The 19249-nt window shown below is 42.0% G+C and overlaps 1 protein-coding gene across 3 annotated transcripts in view; it reads left to right on the top strand.

The window, feature by feature from the left end:
- LOC126298867 (WD and tetratricopeptide repeats protein 1-like) overlaps positions 1 to 19249 on the top strand; it is a 214222-nt gene that overhangs the window by 105954 nt on the left and 89019 nt on the right. For all 3 annotated transcript variants that reach the window (XM_049990378.1, XM_049990380.1, XM_049990379.1), the window contains exons 8-10: positions 1525 to 1728; positions 12846 to 13009; positions 15827 to 15954. In XM_049990378.1, the coding sequence (XP_049846335.1) occupies positions 1525 to 1728; positions 12846 to 13009; positions 15827 to 15954 (496 nt within the window). The remainder of the gene's footprint in view (positions 1 to 1524; positions 1729 to 12845; positions 13010 to 15826; positions 15955 to 19249) is intronic.

Genomic DNA, 19249 nt, shown 5'->3' with positions numbered 1-19249 from the left:
TTATTAAACTGAGTGCAATTCTGGGGTGTCAAACTAAATTTGTGGCTGTATTACGGATTATGTGGAAGGGAGGACGTGGCGTGTTATTTCGGATGGAGAATAATCCATGGGTCAAGAGGTACTATGGGTGTGCTCTCAGGAAAATGTGTTGTGATGCTTACTGTTCATGTTGTGTATTAATGACATGACAGATAACCTTAGACATTCTGCAAGTGATGTAGCTATCTATGATGAGCTACTCTCTGAGAAAAGCTGCACAAATATTTAGTTGGATCTTGTTGAGATTTCAAAATTCCAAGGTTAACAAACTGCTTGAAATGTTTAGAAATGTAAAACTGACACTTCACAAAACACACGAACGTAGCTAGTATCCCATGGCTGCGGTATTAATGGATCATAGATGGAATCATTCAGCTTGTGCGAATACTTGGATGTAATTGTGCAGAGATATGAAATGGAATGATAACATAGGCTCAGTCATAGCTAAGGTAGACAGTAGAATTGGGTTCTGCATCTGCTTATACATATCCACTCTGCAAGCCATTGCATTTACATAGTGGAAGGCACTGTGTTGTGTACCACTAATAGTCATTTCATTTCCTGTTCCATTCACAGACAGAGTGAAGAAAAATGACTATCTATAAGAATCTGTACGAATTCTCTTACTTTATCTACATGGTCCTTCTGCAAAATGTACCTTGCTAGGAGGAGAATCATTCTGCTGTTGGCTTCAAACGTTGGTTTTCTAAATTTTCTTAATAGTGTTCCTCCTAAAGAACAACGCTTTCCTTCCAGGAATTCCCATTTGAGTTCACAAATCATCTTTTTAATACTCACGTGATGATTGAACCTACTGGTAACACATCTAGCAGCATGCCTCAGAATTGCTTCAATTATTCCTTTAATCCAATCTGGTGGGGATACCAAAACTAGAGCTGTTCTCAAGAATAGGTTACCCTAGTGTTCTATTTGTGGTCTGTTTTGCAGATGAACTACACTTTCCTAAAATTCTCTCATTAAAATAGTCAACCATTCACCTTTCCTACTACCGTCCTTATATGCTTGTTTCATTTGATATCACTTTGCAACGTCACAATTAGGTATTTATTCGATGTGACTGTGTCAAGCAGCACACTACTAATGCTGTATTCAAACATTATGGTATTGTTTTTCCTGCTCATATGCATTAACTTACATTTTCTACATTTAGAGCAACCTGCCATTCATCACACCTCTGTCCCTTCCCCACTTTCCCCTATGCTTTACTGCCCTAGGTAATACATGTACAAGATAAGAGACAATTAGAAAGTCATTCTTCCCACACTCAATACACATATGGAATGAGAAGAAATGCTAGTTGTTCATACAGAGACACGGAATGCCAGCTCTGCACTTGTCAGTGGTTTGCAGAGTATAGATCTAGCTGTAGAAGTTATGCATTAGAAAGAAATATAATAAAGTTTTCATTCAGTTTTTGGATTAGTGCAGTTATCCATTTGCTCATTCATTTCTGTACTGTTTCAGGTCAACTCCCATCAATACAAAGATTTTACAGGAAGAATTATAGAAATCTAGTATCAACGTACATCACTTTCGGACCAAATGGACGAGATTTATTGGCCAATATGGGAGGAGAACAAGTCTACATATTTGATATTAGCAACAAAAGACGTCCGAAGAGATTTGAATTTTCTGATGTTGGACTTGATGAATTGAAACCAGATGATGGTAAGCCTCTTAATTGTATATAAAACTATCTTGTCATCTGTAAAAGCGTGAATACTATTGAGGACATGCAGGTTTGAAGAAAACCTACATTAACTTAATGTTACACTGCTGATATTCATTTCATTGAGAATGCTTTATTCTCTTAATTATATTTGGTAATTCAAATAATACTGGTAAGATAAATATGCAGAGTGTCTTATTTTAGTGCTCCAAGTTTTCTGATAAAGAGGAAGGTGGATCAGTCCTTGTGCAAGGGAGTGGTTCATGAAGGACAGAATAGTTGTCTTGCATAAGGTATGAGTGATATGCTGCTCACATTGCTACATGTTTTCAAACTTTCATTTTCTGACAAAGTGGTGGACAATTGGGCAGCTATACCCTATTTTAGACTGTGATAAATTTTTGGACTGCATTATGTACTCTTCTCAAATTGATAGTGACATGATTGTTAGAGTAGATACACCAAATAGTTGTTTATAATAAGTAATCTTTATTTATAACAGTCTGTTTTAGCTTAATCGCCATTTTCAAGTACCTTCGGTTACAATTGGGTGTGATTTCTGCCGTGTACTCTGCAGTGTCGCTTTCTGCGCTGATGACGACCATGGATCACTTGCCACCTAATAGCCAGCACGGTAGCCAGGCCGTTGTGGTGGGGCCGCCATGTACCCGGTTGGTTGTAGCCCCCAGACAACACAGGGTTCACTCTACTGATGCCTACGCCTTTAACTCCCAATGTATGCCAACGAGTAGCTGCCTATCTCCCTGGGGCATCGGGACTCCCGGCAATGGTCATCCTGCCAGGTGGCCCTTGCTGTGGCTGGGTAGTGCTCGTGGGGAGGGCCCTTGGTTGGAGTAGATGGCATCAGGGTGGATGACATGCAATGAAGAGTGGCACATCTTCTCTTACTGGTGGCCAACCACCAGCAGTCTCTAAGCTTTCGAAGGCTCACTTTAATGCAAAAATGTATGACCACAAATCTTTCCCCTCCCTGGCCACACCATGGGAGGAATGACAGGCTATGAATGGCAGCGAGACGTATTCGCCCTGGTATCTAGTCTGTACGAGAGCTGATGGGGAATCCTTTGTGTCCATGAAACCTTAGTTCTTTGTAGAGTATTTAGAGGAGAAGTTCGGGGAGGTGAAGGGCTTGTCAAAAATGCGGTTAGGGTCAGTCCTGATAAAAAGACCATCCTCTGCCCAGTTACGGGCATTACTTACTCGATTGCAAGAAGCTGGGGGATGTTTCTGTTACTATCACGCCCCATAATAGCTTACATATGGTCCAGGGCATTATCTTCCACAGGGACCTCCTTTTACAGTCCGATGACGAGCTGCGCACCAACTTAGAGCGACGAGGTGTCCATTTCGTCAGATGCGTACACCGGGGTCCGAGGGATAATCAGGTTGCCACTGGTGCCTTCATCTTGACCTTTGAGGGTGACACATTACCCGAGAAGGTGAAGGTGATGCTGATGTTCTACCACTGTGATGTCAAGCCATATATCCCTCCCCCCGATGCGGTGCTTCAAGTGTTGGCAGTTCGGCCATATGTCTTCCCGTTGTGCTTCCAGCCCCATATGTCGTGATTGTGGTCATCCATCCCATCCTGATACTCCATGTGCCCCGCCTCCCATCTGTGTCAACTGCAGAGAGCGCCATCCTCCGTGCTCGCCGGACTGAAGATTCTACAAAAGGAACAGAAAATAATGGAATACAAGACCCTGGACCGACTGACCTACACTGAGCTAAACGGAAATTTGAACGGCTTCATCCCGTGCGCATGACGTTATCTTATGCTGCCACTGTCACTCCTGTTACAGCTCCATCCGTTGCACCACATACAGTCAGCTCTCAGAGCCTAAGGACCACACCTGCCCCCTCCTTGATGGTGGGGGGCACTTCCGTACCTGTTTATCCCGCACCACCTACCTCGGGAGCAGCAACCCCCCCCCCTCCCGGCCTCCCCCCCCAACCATCGGGGACACCACTCCCCCCTTCTAAGCCTTAGAAGCGTAAGTCTTCTTTGACTTCTGTCACTAGGAACTGGCAAACTAGACACCCACCAGGAGCTGAAGAAGCCCCAGGTAGCTGATCATAGGGCTTCGCAGTCCTCTTCAGTCTACATCTACATTTACATCTACATCTACATTTACCTTTATACTCTGCAAGCCACCCAACGGTGTGTGGCGGAGGGCACTTTATGTGGCACTGTCAATACCTCCCTTTTCTGTTCCAGTCACATATGGTTCGCTGGAAGAAAGACTGTCTGAAAGCCTCCGTGCGCGCTCGAATCTCTCTAATTTTACATTGATGAACTCGTAGGGCGGTATAAGTAGGGGGAAACAATATATTCGATACCTCATCCAGAAACGCACCCTCTCGAAACCTGGCGAGCAACCTACACCGCGATGCAGAGGGCCTCTCTTGCAGAGTCTGCCACTTGAGTTTGCTAAACATCTCCGTAACGCTATCACGGTTACAAAATAACCCTGTGACGAAACGCGCCGCTCTTCTTTGGCTCTTCTCTGTCTCCTCCGTCAACCCGACCTGGTACGGATCCCACACTGATGAGCAATACTCAAGCATAGGTCGAACGAGTGTTTTGTAAGCCACCTCCTTTGTTGATGGGCTTCATTTTCTAAGGACTCTCCCAATGAATCTCAACCTGGTACCCGCCTTACCAACAATTAATTTTATATGATCATTCCACTTCAAATCGTTCCGCACGCATACACCCAGATATTTTACAGAAGTAACTGCTACCAGTGTTTGTTCCGCTATCATATAATCATACAGTAAAGGATCCTTCTTTCTGTGTATTTGCAATAGATTACATTTGTCTATGTTAAGGGTCAGTTGCCACTCCCTGCATGAAGTGCATATCTGCTGCAGATCTTCCTGCATTTCGCTGCAATTTTCTAATGCTGCAACTTCTCTGTATATTACAGCATCATCCGCGAAAAGCCGCATGGAACTTCCAACACTATATACTAGGTCATTTATATATATTGTGAAAAGCAATGGTCCCATAACACTCCCCTGTGGCACGCCAGAGGTTACTTTAACGTCTGTAGACATCTCTCCATTGACAAAACATGATGTGTTCTGTTTGCTAAAAACTCTTCAATCCAGCCACACAGCTGGTCTGATTTTCCGTAGCTTCTTATTTTGTTTATCAGGCGACAGTGCGGAACTGTATCGAACGCCTTCCGGAAGTCAAGGAAAATAGCATCTACCTGGGAGCCTGTATCTAATATTTTCTGGGTCTCATGAACAAATAACGCGAGTTGGGTCTCACACGATCGCTGTTTCCGGAATCCATGTTGATTCCTACAGAGTAGATTCTGGGTTTCCAAAAACGACATGATACTCGAGCAAAAAAACATGTTCTAAAATTCTACAACAGATCGACGTCAGAGATATAGGTCTATAGTTTTGCGCATCTGCTCGACGACCCTTCTTGAAGACTGTGACTACCTATGCTCTTTTCGAATCATTTAGAACCTTCCATTCCTCGAGAGACTTATGGTACATGGCTGTTAGAAGGGGGGCAAGTTCTTTTGCGTTCTCTGTGTAGTCCCGGAGACTGAATCAATGAAGCTCTCCCAGCAAGGGCAACCAAAGGAACAGCAGGAGAAATTGAAATTGAAGACCCCTAAGAGCAAGGAAATTGCGGTGCCACCCACTCCACCGCTACCTACAAACTCTGCATCTGAGAATGCGTTGCAGATTCTGGCATCCACTGAGGACCTAGATCTCACCGGTCTATCAGACATGATGAATGTCGCTCCCGTCGGTACCCAATTGGTGGCAGCAGGTGACCCAGTGACGTAATCTGCCTCCTCGGTCCCTTCACACCTTTCTCGGCCATGGGCAGTGTCATCCTGCAGTGGAACTGCAGCGGGTTTTTCCACCGTCTTGCTGAGCTCTGACAACTTCTCAGCCTTCACTCTTTCCTCTGTATTGCTCTTCAGGAAACTAGGTTTCTGGCAATGCAAACCCCCACCCTCCATGGCTATCACGGTTGTTATAAGAACCGAGCAGCTTATGAGAGGGTATCTGGTGGCATCTGCATCTTCGTCCTTCACTCTCTTTACAGCGAGTCTGTCCCTCTACAAACACCTTTAGAGGGTGTTGCTGTTCAGATCTGGACGCCTCAGGCTGTTACTGTCTGCAGTCTCTATCTTTCACCAGATGGTGATGTCCCCCAGCATGTCCTGGCTGCACTAATAACCCACTTGCCGCCACCTTTTTTGTTGCTGGGCGACTTAAACGCCCATAACCCTCTATGGAGTGGATCAGTGGCAACAGGCCGAGGCAGCATCGTTGAGCAAGTCTTGGCACAGCTCGACCATTCTCTTTTAAATACTGGTGCCTTCACACAGTTAGTGTGGCGCATGGCACATACTCAGCCATTGACCTTTCAATCTGCAGCTGTAGCCTATTAACATCTGTCCAATGGAGTGTGCGTGACGACTTGTACAGTAGTGACCACTTTCCGATCTTTCTGCCACTGCCGCAGCGTCACTCATCTGGGTGCCCCTGCAGATGGGCTGGGACTTGTTCACCTCCATTGCCACTATTGAGCCTCTTTCCACTGACGTCATTGATTCGGTGGTTCACTCGGTCACAGCTGGCATCGATACTGCTGCAGAATCTGCCATTCCCTGTTCTTCTGGGTCTCCTCGGTGGAGGACTATGCCTTGGTGGTCACCTGAGATCCCTGAAGTGATTAAAGATCGCAGGCGGGCACTCTAGTGTCACAAGCTGGAACCCTCATTAGCACACCTCATTGCCTTTAAACGGCTCCGTGCGCAAGCCTGCTGCCTGATTTGCCAACGCAATGAGGAGTGCTGGGAAAGGTATGTCTCCACCATTGGCCTCCGTACCTCTCCATTGCAAGTTTGGGCCAAGATTAGGCGAATCAATGGCTATCTGACCCCTGTCAGTGTACCTGCGCTTTCACTGAATGGAGCAGTCTGTACTGACTCTGACACAATTGCAAACCGCTTAACAGAGCATTTTGCCCAGTGTCCCGCCTCTGCGAATTACCCACCCTTATCTGGTATGCCTGGGGTCTGCCATCCGTACGGCCTGTGCCCACCGTCAGCATCTGGTCACCGTCTTTTTTGACATGCGGAAGGCGTACGATACAACATGGCGACATCATATCCTCTCTACGCTTCATGGGTGGGGTCTTCGGGGTCTGCTCCCGATTTTAATACAAAATTTTCTGTCGCTTCGTTCCTTCTGCATGCAAGTTGCAGCCTCCCATAGTTCCTCCGTAGTTCAGGAGAATGGGGTACTGGAAGGATCTGTCTTAAGTGTCTGCCTCTTTTTAATTGCAATTAATGGGCTCACTGCGGCAGTGGGAATGTCTGTCTCAGCTTCCTTGTACGCTGACGACTTCTGCCTATACTTTAGCTCCACTGCCATTGCAGCTGCTGAACGGCAGCTGCAGGGCGCTATCCAGTCTTGGGCTGTAGCGCATGGCTTCCAGTTGTCACCTGCCAAGACCTACGTTATGCATTTCTGACGGTGATGCACTGTTCACCCTGAGCCACTGCTTTATCTTGACGGCCAACCTCTTGCTGTGGTGGAGACGCATCGGTTTTTGGGATTCGTTTTTGATACTTGGTTGACTTTGGTCTCTCATATTCGGCAGCGTAAACAGATGTGCTGGCAGTATCTTAACGCTCTTTGATGCTTGAGTCACACCAGCTGGGGTGCTGATCGGTCTACCCTTCTACAGCTGCACCAGGCATTAATTCAGTCCCATCTAGATTATGGGAGCCTGGCTTAGGGTTCAGTATCCCCTTCCGCATTGCGGTTGTTGGAACCCATCCTTCACAGCGGGATCCGACTCGCCACTGGAGCTTTCCAGACAAGCCCGGTCAACAGCATACTTGTGGAGGCAGGTGTCCCTCCATTGCCATTCCAGCGCCAAGGATTACTGGCCGCTTATGCTACACACATATGCTACCAGTTATCATTTCCTGTTTCCTCAGTCGGTCGTCCATCTTCTGGAACGGCAGCCCCGGTCAGGGTATACGATTGCGGTTCACATCAGAGCTCTTCTCTCTGGGCTTGAGGTTTTTCCTCTTCCAACTCTTTTCTTGGCCTCTCTGCGTTTACCCCCATGGTGTGTGGCCCGCCCATGCCTTCGGCTCGATTTGGCACAGGGCCCAAAGTACTCAGCCCCTCCTGGGGCCCTCTGCCGCCGCTTTCTTTCAATCCTTGCCGCGTTTAAAGGCTCTGACGTTGTCTATACTGACGGCTCAATGTTTGCTGGTCCTGTCAGTTATGGTCATACTCTAGGGGATTATTATGAACAACACTCATTGCTGGCTAGCTGCAGTGTTTTCACTGCCGAGCTGGTCGCCATCCCTCATGCCCTAGAGTATATCCGCTCCTGCTCAGGTGAGTCCTTCGTTATCTGTAGTGACTCCCTGAGCGGTTTACAAGCTATCGACCAGTGTTTCCTTTGCTCTTATCTGGTGATGGCTGTCCAGGAGTCCCTCCATACTCTTGCCTGTTGTGGCCACTCTGTGGTCTTTGTGTGGTCCCTAGATCATGTCGGCATCCTGGGAAACGAACGTGTTGACACGCTGGCTAAACAGGCTGTCAGTGCACCAGCCTTGGAGATTGACCTTTTGAGAGTGACCTCAGATCAGTTTTGCGGTAGCACCTGGGGTGAAGAATGGCGTACCCTTCCTTCACCAAACAAACTTTGAGCCATCATGGAGGCTACCAGTTCATGGCGCTCCTTGTTATGGGTCTCTCGCAAGGACTCTGTTGTCCTCTGTCAGCTGTGCACTGGCCACATGTGTATGACACACAGCTATTTAGTGCACCGCGAGGACCCACCTTTATGTCGCTGCGGGTCAGCTTTGACGGTGGTCCACATTTTGTTGGACTGCCCACTTTTAGCTCCACTCAGGCAGGTGTTTTGCTCTGTCTGATACACTTCCTGCACTTTTATCAGATGACATTGCGATTGCATATTTAGTTTTGAGTTTTATTCGTGCAGGGGGTTTTTTATCGCTTGATAAGTGTTTGTCCTGTTGTGTTGAGTCTGGCCTTTGGCCTACGATTTTAGACTGGAGTTTTTAGTGTTTTTCTAGGTGGTTGACTTTTCCTTTTGTTTCTGTGGTCGGCCAACTACTGTCACACTTGGTGTGATTTTAATTCCTTTTTTCTGTTCTCTGTCTGTGTCTTTCTTGTCCTGTGTCATCTCTTGTCATCTCCATTGTTTGTTTTTATTCTTTGTGGGTGTTTCAAGTTTGTGGAAAAAGGGACTGATGGCCCTAGTAGTCTGGCCCCCCTTCAACCCCACGAACCAACCAACCAACCAAACATATACTCCCTTGATTTACCACCATCAAGTCTATAGCCTTTTGACTTACAAGGGTAGTAATTGTAACTTTTTTGAATGTATTAATTTTACATACATAATTTGAACTTTTTAAATATATTTAAATTTTGTAATTAATAGATAAACACTGAGAGTAGAAATGTGAAAGAAGAAAAAGTTGACGACAGCAGGAACTTAACCTGGATAGGAGAGTTACCAGTTTGTTGTTTAGACCCCTTGACCACAGTGCCATCACGACAACAGCACATTAAAAATTCTTTATACTGCATGCCTGCACAATATACTCACCAGGTGCTGTGAACAAAATAGCACCAGAAGGGATATTGTCACATCAGAGCATTAGCAGTAGAAAACAGACAGCTGTGTCACTTATCTGAGTTGATTGTAGCATGGCTGACCATCATTTCAGCACCTGACACAGATTTCTAATTATTGCAGAGTGAGTGCTACAAAACATGTTTTCCTCCAGTTTGTTTGCGTTCCAGCATGCATTTGAAGAGAAATGGTGTAATTTTAGTGTGGTTTCCAGCTTGCATTCGATGTGAAATGGCATAATGTTAATGCATTCACAGTGTGTTGTGGCACATTAGCACATGATAACCAGCCACCACTGTGTAAGATTGCAAAAGAATTAAATGAATTTGTGTGAAAGAGTGAGTGTGGGCTATTAATTATTTGCCCTTTTAGTTGCTTTGTTTTAACTATTTCAAACAACTTATTCCATGATATTACCAGTAATCTGTGCTCTAAATCCATTTCTCTTACACTCGGCATCTCATTGCTTAAATATGTGTTTCATAATTTCTATGTGAAATGATTCAACATTAAAATTATTTCAAATTATTATCTTGATGACACGGAACTAACATAATCACTTGTAGCTCTTGAAATTTAAACTTGGCCTGTACTGGGATGCCTGTGATGATACGGTTTTGATAACTCTTCTGTGTTTACTTTTAAAATATTTATAAGTTTAGCTGATTGGACAGTATCTTAACATTTTCAGTACTTATAGTAGTAAGATATACTGTGTTAATAATTCAAACTATGAACAAAGATAAGAAGGAAACCTTTCAAGATCGGGAAATGCACTAGATTACATATTTTGTATGTATGTTCTTGGCATTTAGTATGGTTGTACGTACTTGTTTAATCCACCAAATGAAAACCCAGAAACACATTATCTGAATGCTGTTGTTTGTGGTGCTCTTCACACCATGAATGAAGAGAGTGAGATGGATGTTACTCAGTTGATGAGTCTGACATTTTTGAATTTCAACCCAGGATTTGATTAGTGTCGTCAAAAATTGTACAAGACCACAGAATAACATCTTTCAGAATATTACAGCAAACAGCTGGTAAACAGAGAACTGTGATTGTGTCTGTTGGATGAAACAGTGTGTTCAGACTAGAAAATGCTTCTAATAGTCACTGTAAATATGTTTTATAGAATCATGGTAGTTGTGCATCAAAAGTGTTTAACAATAAAGGAATGGCCATAGTTATCTGATTAGAGTTGTAAAGTTAGCAACGAAGCTCCACCAGAACAATGAAACTTGCAGAAATTGGTTTATTAACTGATTTAAGCCTCTATGCCATGGTTAGACATAAACATTAACTGCTGGCATTCTGCTGTGTGAGTACACCCCAAGGTTGCATGTTAAGTTTTGGGATCTTACTGTCTTTACTGGACTATTGCAAACTTCACATATATTGTATTATTGGTTATTGGGAGGTCTTTAGTGGAGCTGTGTTGCTGTGAGATCAACAAAAATTGTTCTGGAGTCAAACACTGCCTGCAGAAGGCATATTCTCTTTTTTGATCTATCATAAGTGTTTGTTTGGCCATAGATTTAAAGAAGTTTCTTGATGATCAAGAGAGTTGATGTTATCATTCACAGTTTTAAGCTCAGAAAAAAACCCTTGGAAACATAAAGGGAATTTTTATGTATTAAGATATGTTTACAGTAAGTGGTAATGAAATAAAATACTGCTGCTTATTAGCAGATGAGAACTTTTCTATCAAAATAACTTCAGAATTTTTTCAAGTGTCAAGCATAATAATATCCCTCGAAACTGTGTATTATTTGTCAGACTAATTTGTTTGTCATCTGCTCATTTCAGCCCAGATGGTGTAAATACGAAATCTTGAATTGTTTGGTATTGTAATTTTAGTGATCATGCATGGAAATGGAGACTCTTGTAATTGCCTGAAGCTAGAATTGGTGTTCCCTAAATCATTCTGTCTAGAAGTTCTGCACCAGCAAATTTAGACAGTGGTACACATCACTGTAACACTTCTTCACAACAAAATTATGAAACATCAGATTGTTAGAAGGAAGTGTTGGCTCTGTCATAAATGGCAACTCCTCCTATCAGCCAAGAATGCCTAGATAAAAAATTGACTCACATGTATCACCACAGTAGTAGTCTTAATATATCTTTCCTTCAAATATAATGGTCAGAGAGAGAGAGAGAGAGAGAGAGAGAGAGGGAGAGGGAGAGGGAGAGGGAGGGAGGGAGAGAGATAGAGAGAGAGAGAGAGAGAGAGAGAGAGAGAGAGAATATTTGAAAATCAAAAGTGTACTTTCAGTTTATTGACATTTCCCTGAAGTCTTTGATAAAATGTCTGCCATGATCGGCACCCTTCTTTTTATTTCCAACTGCTTTGATAAGATGTCTGCAATGTTCAACATCCCGAAGTCATCTCAAAACTCAGGTGACAGTTGTGGAACACAAGAAATGTTCATCAAACACAGTGCGTCTATATTCAGCAGTGTAGATCCCACTCGTAGCAGTGTAGTGATGGATATGTTTATTGTGAAGTCGGCAGCATCAAGATGGGACCACGAATGAGTGCAGGAAATACGCTCATTACACATGAGTTTGACGACAGGTTGCAGAATGTGTCTTGTGCTCATTCATCTGGATCAAAAGTGGTAGCTAGTACAGTCAGAGGAACATTTTAAAAAGAAATCAGTGTAGTAGTGGCGGGTCTGGATCTAAAGAGCAACATTTTGGATAGTTTGTGGAGCTTCAAGTCTTCATTGGTGGCCAAGGAATACTGTTAACAGGTAGGTGTACAGAGCTGAAGTACCACAACTACCTGTACAAGTTCTTACAGATATTGTTGGCTCCAGACGCCATTTTAGTGGATGATAATGTCTAATCAATTTGAATTTCTGGCAGGGAAAGGTATCAATGCCATGGACTGGCTAGTGAAGTGTGTGGATCTGAATCTGTAGAGAATTTGTGGAATAAAAAGGGGAGATGGATTGCACCGCTGAGCCACCACTGAGGGCTCTTTCATACTTCTGCACATAATTATCAAGAACAAACTTGATTGGCAATTGTGTTTGTGTAGAACATACCACATTGCTGCCTCGCACCTGTGTCTAGTATTCACTGTTTTGATGCCATGGAAGAGATTCTTCTGGTGATCATACAAGACATGCTTGCGTTCACTTTTAGAATCTCTCGTAACTGTTTTGGACACTGTTGGATACTAAATATCTTTTGATTAAGCTTTATTGTGCTGTGTAAGCATTTTGACATCCTGTTGAGAAAATATGCTATCATTTCTTGATTATGCTTAACTTTAAAGATTCTAATATCTGTCCTGTCAGAATTTTAGTGTATATTATAAATTTACATGTACTACATGTAAAGAAGACTTATGGAGCTGCTGTTCTCATTTGGTCTTTTTATGATATATATTTATTTGTTTTCACTTTACAGATGAAGGCTGTGAGCGCCTCACAGAGGATTTGATGCATCTCGACGTTTACGCATATGGGGAAGAATGCAAAGAATTCAACCGCACAAATGGGTTCTCCTTTCAAACAGCTCCAACGCAGAAAGGCTTTACACCACCTCATAGGATAGAGTCTCTAAAGATGATTGTTAGTTCATTATTAACTGCTTAAATTTGTATTAAATGTTTAACTGTTTATATGTAGCAGAATTGTTAAGATATTTAATTAATCATATAAATGAGTGATGAGAGTTATGAATTATTTAAATTAAATTTTATTATTTGAGTTCACTTACAATCTTTAATTTTTTGTTCTATTGAGAACATGGACATTCCGCTGATGAGGCGTGATAGAAAGCTGAGAGGTTGTTGTGTGACATCCTGGGATATAATTTCTCTAGATAGGTCTCAAGGAAGATGTAATTCCATGAGATAAAATCTTTATAGTTGTTTCAGCCTGATTTTAGCAGGTCATCTGTCTTGTGTCTTTCCATGAAGTCAGTTGTATTTTTTATTACCATGTTTGTTCTTTCAAAATGTGTGTTAATGCCACCTCAAGTCATGATGGTACCTGAGATTTTATGCAGTGTGGTGTGGACAAGATTATGAATGTAGGAGATGATTCTGTGCAACCAGTTGTGCCATAACAATGAACAAAGATTGCTCAAATTGTGTGAAGTCTATCATGATGTTTGGCTCATTGTTAAAGGAGCTCCGAGAGGTGTTTGGTGAGGTTTAATTCAGGCTGCATAGGATATTAGTTCAGATGAGTCATTGTTCTTGAATGTTATTCAAAACAAGAAGTCACAGTTATAACTTGTTGGACAAGAGGAGTATGTTTTAGGACCGGATGGTCCTTCTCAGGGTGAAAGAATGCAGCAAAACTTAGTTATTCAAAAATTGGATGCATCCATTTTGATTAAAGATACATTTTTATGTATGCCAAATCTTTTAGCTCCCATGGTGACTGAGGATGGTGGGAATGTCAGCTGAAAAAGACTTTTTGGAGGAAAATAAATATTCTGGTTTGACTATCAGTCCAATTGTGTCAGTCAGTTGAGGTGTATTCTGGCTTGTTGATAAATGGAAAACAGTATTGTTGTGATCTCTATTAGATGACATAGATTGTAGATTTAGTTCAGTTCCTACATTTTCGTAAGGTGCATGAAGATGGAACCAAGTGGCTCTGAAATCGATACCGCATAAAAATGAAATCAATAAATATAGCTGAGTGGATAGAAAAAAGGAAAAAAGATGCAATAAACAATACTAGTTTTCCTTCATGAAGGGACATATTGCAGTAAATAACACTCTGTGCAATAGGTTGTTCGAGCTTGAATGCTTGGGCCTGGACAGCTGGACAAGCAGCTGATGGGCAGGCAGTCAGGCTGCTGGGCTGTAGTAGTATGCACAGTATTACTGCCCGGACTGAGCATACACACTGACAGGAGTGGCTCAGTGGCTCATCCGTGTGTGCAAAAAGCCTGCAGTAGGCCCACCCAGCTGGAGACCCACACTGTGTCTCTGCCAGTGGGCGAGTTGATGGGTGCATATGCCCTGTGGGGCAGTATTGGAGTAGCTCGCTATACAACATAGGTCTGCCTGCAAAATATTTCAACTTCTCCACACAGCTTTAGTGAAGGTTCCCTGAGCTGTGTTGATGTCCTGTAGCAGTTCCAACAGGAAAGAAACTTTTAGCCACTAGGCAGAAAAAAAGGTGGTGATTCCAGTTAATCATCATCTTCCTTTGGCTACCATTCTAACAGGAATCTCGCGTAGATTGAGATGTTTGCCACTGAATGTAAAAGTTTATACTCTTGTTATCTGTTCTGTCAAATCTGCCTTGTAACTGATGTTACCCATTGCGGACAAAACATATGCAGAGCCACACACTCTTTGTGGGGACTCTGAACACTGGATTCCCTCAACCAAGCAGTTGTCGCCTGCGCCATTTTGCTGTAACTTATCTACAAACCCTAAATTTCATGGACACTTTGACACACCAAGTGCTTACTTTTTTGTATTTTGATATAATACTTGAGTATTCAAAGTCTGGTTTTGTATCCAGAAAGAATGTACTGCCATGGTAAGGTAAAGCAAAGTTGAGCTGTTACTAAAAGTCAACTTACATTACAAGTTAGTAAAAATTTCTTAGATTCTCTAATCAGAGAGCATGATCACATCAAGTGGTCTCATCTAGAATAGTGTTTTAACATGTTCATGCATTTTTTTCTATTACTGTAGATCATAACAAGCAGTTCCCATATCACTTGTTGTGGCCTTTGGTAATGCCCCGTGTCTCATTGCTCTTCCGTTTACCTGGACCTCACATGTTGTCAATTCTCTTGAGGAAAACTGATTCAATATTCAGGTTTTTTGTTTCTGTCAGCCTTACACAGGTTACTCATGGCTTATTTGACATAAAAGTATCCCAAAAGATTGGCTTTGTTGTGATAATTGTCAGAAACCATGAACACCAAGGGAAACGTCTTTAATATGGTGTATCACGTGATCATACTATTGTGCAATATTCAGTACACCATCTCAAATGCTCAGCTATTTTGGCGTTTAACAAATGATAACCAAACAAATAAAGTTTTGTTGGTAATGTAACCATTTGTAGTCTTCTAAAATTTTCATCCAGATAGTGATCCTAAGAGTGAACAGTAATTTGTATGACGGTGTTTCTGTTGTTATAATATTGGACATAGACATAATCTTTTTCTTAAGGAAAGTTGTTTAGGGAACTACTGTGCATTCACATTTAATAAAATCATGCATTTCAGAAACTGTAAGAAAATATAAACAAAATGAAACAAAACCATTTTCCACACATTCTTTGTACACTGAGTGTAACAACTGTGTTCAAGTTATTTGGCATATTTATGAGGAATATGAATTCTTTACAAGTGGTCGGATGTGGATCAGTTGTAAAAAACATTGATTTCTCATTTTTATTTTCTAGGCAAATGGGGCTTATGATGCAAAGCAGTACACTCAGGCAATCAGTATGTACAATGAGGCTATCAGTCAGTGTCCTGAATATGCATTCTTATATGGGAACAGGGCAGCTGCCTATATGAGGAGAGACTGGTAAGTCTCTTTTTGTATTATTCTATGTTGTTATTATGCAAAACTAATAATGAGAATTATTGTAATTGCAATTCCTTTGTGGAATATAAATAGTTTAAGGAATAAAAGTAACAACTCTCAAATACTGGAGGCACCGAGTTGTCAGTTGGCACATAAACCCTCCTGTATGGCTACCTTCGCCTAGCTGGCTGGCTGCATTATGTCAGCACTGCAGATTAGGTGGGGTGATGGGTTGTGTTGTGTGAAATGGACAGTAAGAGAAAGGAGCTGGGAATTGGGAGAAAGGGTTGGGGAGTGGTGTCTGACAGCTGGGAGGGAGAGGCAGCAGGTTTGTGGCACTGCTGACCTCAATTATCTGACTGCAGGCTGGGAAAGTTGAATGTAGTGCATGATGGTTTAGAGATTGGGAGATGAAGATAGATCAGAGGAAGGAGGGAGACTGTGGAAAAGATTGTGGGAGTGCAGGCAAAGTGAAATTAAGGTCACATAATGGAAGGGAAGGTGGGTGTGAGGCAGGAGCTAGCAGATATTGAGGTTGGGAGGATTACGGCATTGAAGGATGCATTGCAAAGACATCTCCCATCCTCATAATTCAGAGAAGCTGGTGTTGGGGGGAGGATCTAGATAATGCAGGTTACATTCAACAGTTATTCTTATGGATTGTAAAGTTGTTTTAGAAGCAGACACATTACTTTTCTAGGTAAGAATGTTTCTAGATTTCATTAACATTTCATGTTTGTCTGAGTTTTTATACAAAGCACTATTAGTAAAAGAATACTTATCTATGTCCACTAAGTTGATGATATCAATTGTGAATGATTCCATTGAGCCAATAACTTCCAATCCTATAGGTTTTATTTCCCTAAAGAATTTTTCACTTTTCATATGGGATCTGCTTTCACAATAGATTGATTTTGGTATTTATTGTGATTGCACTACTCATAGTTTCATCCCCTTCAATGTTATAACCAAATTTGATTGCATCGGAACAGTTGCTCGCAGTGAATGTAGTATATTTCAAAAATGGAAAATGAATTCAGCAATTAGTTGCAAATCCAACGTGTATTTTTATTGCAGATCTAGAGTTCAGCTATTGGATAGCTGTCTTCAGTGCATTTAAATTGGGTCATACAGACTTGTCATGATTGTGAAGGTACAAGGTGCTACATGACTTTTAAGATGTACATGACCAGATTCTAACATGCCAGTTGTAATCTGGCCATGTAAGTCTTAAAGTCATAGTACCATGTGTTGTCACAAGCTTTACAAGGCCACATTAACTCAACATAAACACACTATTCACAAATTAGCTATTCAATAGCTGAAATCTAGATGTGCAATAGAAATAAAATTTGAATTTGTGAGTGATTGCTGAATTCCTTTCCTTCCTTCAATGTTGTTTTTAATGGAACTGTTACAGTGTCTGGTAATGATTCATTTCCTGCATTTTCTCAGGCAGAAGAAATACTGGCAGATATGGTAGATTCTTCTTCTGAGTTACCGTCTTCTCTGCCACATCTTCTCCTTTGCAAAAAGTCTTACCAGTGATTTTCTTTTGTGTCATATTTGGAATTGATGTTTCCGTAAACTGGTATATAAATGAGGAACTGCTCCTACTTGTAGAACCAATCTTTCTCATGGAGTTCTAACTTATTTACTGTTGATGATAAACTAATATGCTCTTGTCATAAATTCTTCTGTGAAATGTGAATCAAGATTGGTGTCTTCTGAATATGGGACAGAGCACATGCTTCTGCAAAGCTAGAGAGTTCTTCTCCAAAACAAATATTTTGTTATGGTCTCCATTCTCACACACACACACACACACACACACACACACACACACACACACTGCTGTTGATCTACATTCGAGTGACCGCCTTCCAGTCTAGATACATCTACCAACAGAGCAGCGCTGTTAAGCAAGCTGCCAAGATGAGTGCTCAGCGAGGCAAGCTGGATGCTGAATAGTCAGCTGGCTGTGTTAGAATGTATAGGCAGCATCCAGGAATTGTTTGTTCATGTCAGCAGCATGATCCACAATGTTGAGAATAAAACTACTTCAGCTGCAAAATTCCTTTATTTCACAGCACTTAAAGCTACATCTTCAGGTGCAAATTGGAGTCAAGTAATGATATGTGTAACATATTACAGGAACATCCAGCATCCACAGTCAGTCTCATGGAATAGATATCCAGAAACAAGGCAGATGTCCTAAAAGAAACAAAGATATTGTAAAGAAATCTGCATCATGTCTTGTTTCTCTGAGGACATATCCCTTACAAAATCCTTATTAGCTACCTCACCAATATGACATGACAGTATGTTGTTGTTGTTGTTGTCTTCAATCCTGAGACTGGTTTGATGCAGCTCTCCATGCTACTCTGTCCTGTGCTAGCTTCTTCATCTCCCAGTACCTACTGACATCACAGTAAGGAATCACATTATGTGAATCCAAGCTCTCCAACCCAACAGTGGCAGGACCACTACTACCACTTCTTACAGTGGCAATAGTAAACCAACCATTACAATGACTGGAGGTATCATTATTGACAGTACTAAAATTAAAATTACAACCAACAAATATACAAGGGCCATCAAGAATAGAAGTTGAAGCAACTCCTTTCACTTTATTTTTTGTTATACCCACTTCAGTGCCACACGTTGTTTCTATGTTAATGATGCTCTGAAAAACAGTAGCACAGTTCTGTGCATGTCGATGACATCCATAGTGTGGCATGGATCAGTAGCTCTGTTCAATGCAGTTGCCTGTGCCGCAACATCTTCCAGAATGGCAGTGCAATGAGATAAGTCCTTACATAGTGTGGCACAGCCTGACCATATCTTATTTCTTTTAGGACATATGCATTTTTTGCAGATAACTATTCCATGGGACTGACTATGAACGCTGGGTCATCTTGTAATATGTTACGTATATCACGACTTGACTTCAGTTTGCACAAGAAGATGCAGCTGTAAGTGCTTTGAAACTGGTAGTACCTAAGGATAAAATGATTTTACAGCTGAAGCGGTATTATTTCTCATCATGATTTATCTGGGGTGTGGTTGCCCTGACTGTGAAGTGTTTTTTGCGTGGTGCACCATGCCACTGATTCATGCACACCAAAGTCTTCAGGACAGTGTAGAAGACAACCTGTTGTCTGGTGGAGCAGTGTGTGCCACTCTGCAAACAGGAACAAGCAGTTGGCTCTGCAGAACTTGAAGTGTAGATAATCAGTTGGAAATCTTGCAGCTTTTCATGTAATGAAAGGGTAATTCCACCATAGAAGAGAGC

This window comes from Schistocerca gregaria, chromosome X (assembly GCF_023897955.1).
Source record: "Schistocerca gregaria isolate iqSchGreg1 chromosome X, iqSchGreg1.2, whole genome shotgun sequence".
In the NCBI taxonomy this organism is placed as follows: domain Eukaryota; kingdom Metazoa; phylum Arthropoda; class Insecta; order Orthoptera; family Acrididae; genus Schistocerca; species Schistocerca gregaria.
Note: the sequence above shows the minus strand (reverse complement) of the source record. Positions and strands in the feature narration are given on the sequence as shown.